Source organism: Atractosteus spatula, chromosome 5 (genome assembly GCF_055471065.1).
Source record: "Atractosteus spatula isolate fAtrSpa1 chromosome 5, fAtrSpa1.hap1, whole genome shotgun sequence".
NCBI classification, from domain to species: domain Eukaryota; kingdom Metazoa; phylum Chordata; class Actinopteri; order Semionotiformes; family Lepisosteidae; genus Atractosteus; species Atractosteus spatula.
Window position 1 is genome coordinate 56,583,464 of NC_142710.1, and position 9,248 is coordinate 56,592,711.

Sequence of the window (9,248 nt, forward strand, 5' to 3'; positions counted from 1 at the left end):
TTATCCGTTTTAAATGAAGTTAAATGCTAATTCTGACAGATCTGTTTTTTATGGTGCAAAATCAGCCTGTCAGCTTTGATATATACACGGAGATAAACAATCCTACTGATGAGGAACACTTGACACCGAGTCAATTCAATTTGATTGGTAAATGATGGTTTAGATAATACACTATTTGATGTCCACATAGTTTTAAGCCTTTTAAGATTCTGATCAATTTGGAGATTGCTAAGTGACAAACGTGATTTCTTCTCACCCAAACTCGTCTGTATTAACCAATGGTCTTATACGAGTATAGAACATTAATGAAATCTTTGAGGAAATTGCTGATACTGTTAGAATGCTTTGTAAGCCCTGGGTGCCTTTAAGGTATATTGATGCAATAAGGCCGGGATTCAGTTTGTTACTGTACTTTTCCACTTAGTGGAAACTGGCAGGAGCTCATCAGATCTGGTGGAGTAGTAATCCATGGGGAGCTACTGGAGTTCAACTGGAAAGTGTCTGCTGCACAGGCAATTCTCTCAAAGAGTGAAGAAATGGAAATCACTTGGTGTCTGGCCAAGGCTGTGAGATGAGTGACCAAGCACCTTTTACCAGTGGTGCTGTAAATAGTGTTACCTGCTGTGATTCTCCAAAGAAATAGCAACAGAAGCCATTTTCAAATAATAGCTTACTACGACTGGTCCAGCATGTTAATGCTCAGGTTTTGGCTGTTCAAGTCCAGGTGTTTAATAATTACTTTTAAAGAGATATAGGATGTGACCGTAGGTGGCATCCCTCAGTGGGCTTATAACAAAGACAGTAGTGGGGCTACTGTGGACTGTTGGGGTGCCCGTTACCTTCCTTAGTTAAATGCCTTTGCAAGTAGTGCAATATTTTACTGGGTTGTCTGTCCAGGTAATGAAATGGAGACAGGCTTTCTAGGTATACACCTAGAATTGAGTTTCAGCAGTTATTTTCAAGTTTTAAATGCCCTAACCATAAAAGCAGCTGTTGATGTTGCAAGTCTTACTTTTTACCTAGGAAAATTTAAAATACAAAAAATAATAACCATCTTTTTCAACTAGAATTTTATAATTGTGCAGTATCTTGTACCTCTCAGTTTTACATGGAATTCCCTGTATTAACCATATTTTGGATATTGAATATTTTAAATAGCAAGAAAGATATCATTTTATTGGAACTATAATTCCCATGCAACGCTGCATGTCCTGCCCTGAATAATGGGCAAAATTTGCACAGTCCCCAGTAGAATAGAAAAACAATACTATTTACATGTTTTTAGAGTTTTTGAAAATTTAAAGTTGCACTACAATGTGAAAAGATTACAATAAATTAAACTTCTATACTTTATATTATCATTAACAATTTATGTCAATGAAACAGGCCTCTAAAAGGATGTGAAAGCATACACTAGGTAGGTAGTCCTTCCATTCACCCCAAATTTCTGTGTAAAAGCAGGTTCCAAATGTCATTTTAACTTCAAGAAACTATTTCAGTTATTCCTACTTTTGCATGTGCTGTCTCCATGAACAGATTTTAATATTTCAAATCTGTAGAAAGCCCCATAAAAAATGAAATAGCATCACCATTTATTCTGTAATTTCCATTGTTTTACAAGCTCCGAGACTCCTTGTATGTCTGATTCCTCCTCATTTCAAACACGCAAGAAGACTCTTTTGCAAACATTGAGCCCAGCATTGACATTTTAAACAAGGCTTGCTGATGCATGAACCACACGAGGAGCATGAGTTGACCATGTAAGAATATTTAGGTTTTGCGAAAGCATCATGATCACTAAGTGGGAAGGGCTAAAACCATGAGACACATTTTAGGTTTATGAACATATCCCAATACACCCTGAAGGTAATATTATTGGTACTGTTCAGCTTTCTAACTCATCAAACACATCCCCTAAATGAGCACTAATTACATTAGGAATTAAAAAATCATCAAAATATCATACCACACAGGTTTTTGTAGGCGGCCAAACACAAAAAAATACAAAAACCTTTGAGCAAGTTGCTTTAAAGGGGTAGTGATATGTCTATTCATTATTAAATGGTAATTTACCAGCTCGAATTGATCTGTGATACAGCATACTGGTATTCTTGATTAGCTGGTAAGTCAAATTGTTATTCATTACCGTCATTTTGAAATCCTTAGAAAATTTTGGCATGTTGTTTGTCATAAACATTTCACAAAGTGAAATGTCATGACAAGCTGTGGGGGGAAAAAAGGTGGTTGTACAAAATGATTGGACATTCATAAACATTAAAGGATTCTTAACACATTACTGAAGAAGGAACATCTGCATATAGTCCGAGAAGTTCTTCTCACTAGTGTCACTAGTGTCAATTTTATTTTTTGCTATCGCAAAAAAGCTTTAGAAATCAGGTTACGCGTGTGTCTACACACACAGTAATACTGTGCAAAGGAACAGGCAAGCAGATAAAGCCAAAACGCTGTGTCTCTTTCATTTCCTTTCTGCATGGAATAAACCTTTACCTGTTCCTTTACAGCCTACGCATGCTGACGTGGCTCTCTACTCGAACGCTGGGAGCACGCCAAGTTCATACTGCAAGGATTCATTTCTGACACCACCCGTGAACTTTTTCTGTTCATTAAATATACAGTGGGGACTGTGATCTTACTGTGGTTTCGGGAGAGAATCTGACAGTTCTGATGCAACTCACAAAGTTGACATTTTAGCGCATTTAGTGCTGGGGAAAAAGTTAACTTTCAATGAAGATCAGAAATGTGTGGGAAAAGACCGACATCAACAGCCTTCCAAAGGTTGATTATTACAAGTCGGTTTCCTAACGCTACAGTGCTGAAACCACATCTGGTGGTGGGGCTGCCTCTCCCAGGAAGGAGGTAGGAGAGGAGATCACTTCCACTTGATGTCACAGACAAGTGCGATGTGGTCAGAGGGGTGCAAGACGCTGGGCAGGGCCTGGTGTGTGGTGACCTCCTGGTGGCTGGGCATGGGGATGACCTGCTCCACCTGGAGGGCCCGAGGCTCAATGAAGATGTAGTCCAGGCACCCGTGGAAGCCGCCCACGTAGTTGGTGTAGGCTGGCTCCCCACAGGCGCTCTGCAGCTGGAAGGGGTTGCTCACGGCCAGCGGGCAGAGCTCCTCTTCTCCATTGGACGCCCAGTCCTCGTGGCTCTCGGGCACCGCGCCCTGAGTCACCAGCTGGTACATCCCCGTGGAGGGCGTGCTGTTGAAGTCCCCGGAGAAGAGCAGAGGGATGCCGGGGTGAGGTCCCGACGTCACCCAGCTCAGGTGTCGCAGGGCGATGGCCATCTGGATCAGCCGGATGTGCCCGCCTGAAAAACCGAACGATGGGATCAAAGCGTCTCTGGTTCTGCTCACACAAAGGGGGGCAGGGGTGGCTGTGGAACACGCAGTCAATGTGTGGATGTGTTGAAATGGAAGTTATTAACTGACGTTCGGGAGGGATAACAATGACAGTCAATCTCGGATAGCTGATCACCCAACTAGCTACGAAACGGAACTCAAACACCTCCTTTCACACTCATCTCAAGCACTCCCACTCAGTCTGACTTGGGGTTCGATCCTCCTGCCGTGCCCAGGAGAGCAAAGCCAAACATTTAATAATAATAATAATAATAATTCCTTACACTTATATAGCGCTGTTCTGGACACTCCACTCAAAGTGCTTTACAGGTAATGGGGACTCCCCTCCACCACCACCAATGTGTAGCCCCCACCTGGATGATACAACAGCAGCCATAGTGTGCCAGAACGCTCACCACACACCAGCTCTCAGTGGGGAGGAGAACAGAGTAATGAAGCCAATTCATAGATGAGGATTATTTGGAGGCCATGACTGGTAAAGGCCAATGGGTAATTTGGCCAAGATGCTGGGGTTACACCCCAACTCTTATTGAGAAACGCCCTGGGATTTTTAATGACCAGAGAGTCAGGACCACAGTTTCAAGTCTCATCCGAAAGAGACAGCACCTTTGTACAGTATAGTGTCCCCGTCACTATACTGGGGCATTAGGACCCATATAGACCGCAGAGTGAGCGCCCCCTGCTGGCCCCACTAACACCTCTTCCAGCAGCAACCTTAGTTTTTCCCAGGAGGTCTCCCACACCTGCAGAGCTTCAGTGGGCTGCCAGCTGTGACTTACAGGGTGATATGGCTGCTGGCATTTCTCACCAAGTATTCCAGACATTCACAAACCGTTCAATCTTTGGAGTGTGTTGTCTCTAGTGAAAAGTATCCTGGGGCTGCGGCTGCTGTAGACATTACTCAAGCATGCCAGTTGTGCGACATTTGGAAAATGAATGAAAAGAAGGGTGTTTGTCGGAGTTTAACTGTGATGCAGGTAATGATTCACTCTTCAATTGAAGGTCTTTGAAACTCATGGTGGAAGGAAATGCACATCTTTCAAACTCACGTTACCTTTGGGGTGCCAGTACAAATGGGTGTTGGCAACACACAGCTTTCTGGAGACATCTTTCACTGACTGCAGCACAGTCACCTAAGGAGAAGAGACGAGCTTTGGTTAAAACCCCATATGCAGCCACTCTATCATCTGCTAACACTGTATTAATGAAGTACTACTTTTATTTACCAGCAAGGCTGATAAAAACACAAAAACGCGAAACCGCATATCAAGCCAACAGGTATTTATCAGGTCAAAATTCTAGCATTTGTAACATGTTAGGACGTCTTTAAAAATGGAGTGTACTCAGAATGGCCAGGTCTCGTCCCAGTGATGCAAAATAGAAACACAGGCAGTCCAGTTTAAAGGGCTACTATTTCATTTGACTCCTTAAGATAAAAAAAACTTTTTCTGAATCTGCATTACCGTACAAGCTGATGTTCTCGCGAACTCTACTGAGCTGACACTGTGAAGCAGGACAGTTTAGTGCAAAATAGCCAAGAAACCTACTTTTGTCTACAATTAAAAAATACTATTGTTCAAGACGATGATGTGCAATCATAATCTGATTGTTGGGATTCTCCCGAGATGAAATGTAAGATTACCGAGCCCACACACAAATTACAGCACGTCACGCTGCTCTCGTTTACCTGGAGGGTCGTTGATCTCTGTATGACATTTTCCTTTAGGACTGGATTGGTGGATACCCTCTCCAACAGCTCCCGGTGCAGCGGATCGGATAGCAAAGCTTCGCTCAGCGTTATATCGTGCTGACTCAGTAGCTCAAACTTGGACCTCCTGAAGTACGTGGCTAAACCCTCGTGTTGCTTCTCCTTTAGCCTGAACACCCCGTCCATGTCGAAGGCGTCGAGGGCAGGTGACAGACTGTCCGCGAAGACGCACTTATCAACCTCCTGGAGGCAAACGATATCCGCGTTGTAGCCGGCCAGCTCTTTCTTGATCAAACTCTGTCTGTAATCGAGCTCCAAGGCGTATGGAGCGCAGTAAGGGTACAGCACGGTTTTGGAAAGTTCCGTTTGAGCATATATGTCCGCCAAAATATTGTAGGAAACCGCTCTGATCGTTGAATCGTCCGTGACCTTGTTGGTGTACAGATGTCTGTTGTCGAAAGTGCAACTACCTGGACCCGCTTCCACGGGCCCCGGAGTTACTATCTCTTTTGAAACCCCAAACCTTTCGCCGTTCCCAGGGGTGCATTTCAACTTGAGCTTTAATCCAATATCCGCATTGGACGGCGTGAATACTCGTTCATTGCCTGCCTCTATCCAGCAGTTTTCCACACCGTCTTTCTCAGCGTTTGGAGCTTTCTCCTTGTACCACGTAAACTGACAGTGCTTCAGCTCTCCAAACTCAATCACCAACTTCGTGCAGACGGGGAAGCCGGCTAAGAGTGATTTGGGGAGCTCTGCGGTGATGAACGCAGGAGGGTTTCTTTCCACTTTGTACCTGCTGTCTCCTACATGCAGAACGGCTCCATCCTGCCAGGCATCTGCATTGAGCGCGTCCTCTGCTACAAAGTCATCCATGTAGTAAAGTTTTACGACGGGTTCCTGGACTTCTGTCAGCTCCGATTTTTTCTTTTTGGACCTTTTGTCTTTAGCTTGGCCCTTGATTACGCTGTTAGCTATTCTCGACAGCGCTTTGCCGAGCTCTTCCGTCTGATCCCTCAGCATGTGCTTCTGACTGCCGTCCAGAGTGAAAGAAATGGTTATCTTGGTCTCCCACGGTACGCATCGTACTACGGCTCTTTCCATCCTTCCGAAGAACCGCCGGCCAAATCTATTTCCAGGCCCCCAGACTGATTCCCCAGTTCCAAACCAGTAAGGAGACAAGGTTTTAGAAAAACGTTGACTAATACAAGCTAGACACCTATACATCAGCGCCGGATTCTCTCTCAATCAAACTTGAAACATGGACAACTGCAACACAGTAAAACGACCACCGTTTCAAAAGTAGCAGTTTCGATACAAAAGATCACACCAGAAAAAGCATAGATTGAATCAGGCCCGTCTGTTCATTTGTGCGACTAATAAAGAGCAGATCCACCTGAGATATAGTTCCGTTTTAATTTAATTTTCTTTATTTTTAAATTGGCCATATTGTATGTGCATCGAAAATGCGAGTATTGATTTCGCGATGAAAAGGAAGAGGCTGGGTTTATTTTTTGTACGCTTTCCGGATAGGCGTGTAAGAAAATATGTAATGAAGAAGTTACGCAAGGTTTTTCAAACAGGATATTTTTTGTTTTGTTTCTCGTCGCGTGTAGCAAAGGGTTAATTATTCTGTTCCTTTTTGATAACCTTCAAAACGCCTTTTTTTTACAAAGCTGTGATGTGACAGTACTACATTTTGTCGCAGTACCTAGCAGGATTAGTGGCGATGGCTCTTTAAATTAATCCTGGAGGGTTGTGGGGTTATATCCTAGTTATGATGCTCCTGTTATACTTTATTCAGATCTTTCCAGTGAAGAAGCCCGTCTATATTATCGCTACTTTACATTTTAGTATTGGAATTGAGAAACAGATTATCATTTATATTCCCTTATTAAGTAAAGAATTTAATAACAATCCAAAATATTAAAACATATAAATATCAGCTTTCCTGGTTTGTTTCAGGGTTTCCAAAATACGCAGCATTGTACAGCTTTGAATGAGTAACTCCATGGTCTCCTTTCCTGGGGAACTTCTGGAGTCGTTCCGGTTGTATACGGAAAGGATTCTTTTCATTTGAATGGCTTAGGAGTGGAAAAAAAATAAATGAGTGAAAATCCTCAAATTATTTTAAATAAATAAGTAAAATTAAGCAATGCTCAGATATATTTATGAAGTTTGTTTTCTGTACTGTAAATAAGCATCACCATAAATATATTAACATTAATTTCTTCATATTTAGTACTGCAAAAAACTGTATTGTGAATATCACACTGAATCAGGATAGGAGTGGTGAATGGACTAGACGAGGCAAACACATGAAGTAAAATAAAATGGAAACTAAACTTTAAAAGAGGAACAAAAGTATTGGAGTCCCAGAAATAATGAATAAGAAGAGCTACATTTTCCTAAAAAAGCAACTTAATTTTTCTTTGCCTCACAGAACTGGAAGAAGGGTCTGGAATCTTTCTCAGCGTTGCAGTCACATGTTAAGAAGCTTATAAAGATGACCTGGTAATTAATGACTGAACTGGTTTCAAAGGTGATGGAAAAATCACCAGTTGCTGGAAAGAAAGCAAATGCCTTTGTAACATTGGATTCCAAGCCACAGTTAAACCATACCACTGTAGTCAGGAAAAATTTATTTTTTCAGGTGTTCTAGTAAAACATTAGGATCTTCACATAGTTCTGTATGTGCATAGGCATAGGATCTGCCATTAGTTCTAAATATTAGACCATTCAGGCAAGCCTTTCATTGTGTACGTCATTATGAATCTTTTGAAAAACACTTTAATAAATGCATAGAAATTTGAAATGTATGAATAAAATTTAACTTCCAAATAACTAAAACCCTCAATCTGGACCTTTACAAATAAATATTTAGCTTTTAAATGTTCCAGCTAAATCCAACATCTCGTTTGGTGAAATAGAATATAAGTGAAATACATTCACATTATTGAATGTTATCTGGAAAATGACAATCTTTTTAGTAGCAGTTGCACAGACATTATTGTACAGACATGACGGAAGCTGGAAGGTTGCCGGTTCAAATCCCATGGTTGGCAGAGGAATCCTACTCCGTTGGGCCCCTGAGCAAGGCCCTTAACCCCAACTGCTCCAGGGGCGCTGTATAAATGGCTGACTCTGCGCTCTGACCCCAAGTTTCTCTCTCCCATCTGTGTGCCTGTGTGTCTCGTGGAGAGCAAGCTAGGGTATGCGGAAAGACAAATTCCTAATGCAAGAAATTGTATATGGCCAATAAAGTGATCTCTGATACAAGCTATCCACCTGTGATTCACTGGGCTGCAGATGCTGTCTTGTGAGATTCTGTACCACACCTGGGTGCCCAAGTCATCCCAGCTCATTCCAAAACTGTTAAAAGAGGCTCAACAGTTGACAAGTGTCTCCACAGCACAAGTGTCACATTCTCACCCCGCAAGAAAGCTGTTGTCCGATGAGCAGCATGAGGATGCCATTGTCCTGCTACAGTAATGTCACAACATTACTCACTGCAAGTGACCTGCAGTGAGTGATTGGCCTTATTTAAAATAGGGATGAGTAGATGTTAATTCCACACTTCAGAGCAAAAAGAAAGAGAAAAAAACATGTTGTCTGCTACACATTCTTTAGGTTTAATACACCCAGCCATTTCTAACACTCTTACCCGTATTAGACAGGTACAGTACAGGTCATTGGGAAAGCTGGAGCACAGTCCAGCAAGCAACGAGTGCAAGGGGGGATAAAGGATGCCAGTCCATTGCAGGGCACCCACAGTCTCAAGCACACACATGCTCACACCAGGGCCATTTCTGCAGAAGCCTGTTAACCTACCAATATGTCTGTGAGAGGAAGCCTATGCAAACACAGGGGGAACATACAAACTCCATGCAGATAGCAGCCCAGGCATTAAACCCGGGTACTCTGTGCAGCGATGCTAACTACTGCGCCACAGTGTCACTGTATAGGTTTATTATATCTACAATATACGGTGTTATCTAAAATACATTGCTACCACAGAATACATCAGTACAAAAATAATTTCTAAGTAGACATTTTGGCATTTTCAACTTACTTTATTAGTCAAAACCAAATACCTATGTGTTGTTAAGATAGTATTAACATGGCTATATACCATATTGGCAATTTACTATAATA

At 42.2% G+C, this 9,248-nt stretch overlaps 1 protein-coding gene across 1 annotated transcript; it reads right to left on the minus strand.

Annotated features, from left to right (window-relative positions):
- Window positions 1-1,578: 1,578 nt before the first annotated feature.
- Window positions 1,579-6,570, minus strand: pde12 (phosphodiesterase 12). Its single transcript, XM_088915552.1, has 3 exons — window positions 5,073-6,570; window positions 4,440-4,518; window positions 1,579-3,333 (listed from the first exon to the last, which is right to left on the minus strand). The coding sequence occupies exons 1-3, from the start codon at window positions 6,318-6,320 to the stop codon at window positions 2,891-2,893; spliced, it is 1,770 nt and encodes a 589-aa protein (XP_088771678.1). The 5' UTR covers window positions 6,321-6,570; the 3' UTR covers window positions 1,579-2,890.
- Window positions 6,571-9,248: the final 2,678 nt, after the last annotated feature.

Excerpts from the sequence above, each read along its gene's own strand:
- pde12 (XM_088915552.1), bottom strand. The coding sequence starts at position 6,320 with ATGTATAGGTGTCTAGCTTGTATTAGTCAACGTTTTTCTAAAACCTTG. Across the intron at positions 4,519-5,072 it reads AGAGATCAACGACCCTCCAG|GTGACTGTGCTGCAGTCAGT; the intron begins GTAAACGAGAGC and ends TCTTCTCCTTAG. Across the intron at positions 3,334-4,439 it reads TTTGTACTGGCACCCCAAAG|GCGGGCACATCCGGCTGATC; the intron begins GTAACGTGAGTT and ends TCGGTTTTTCAG.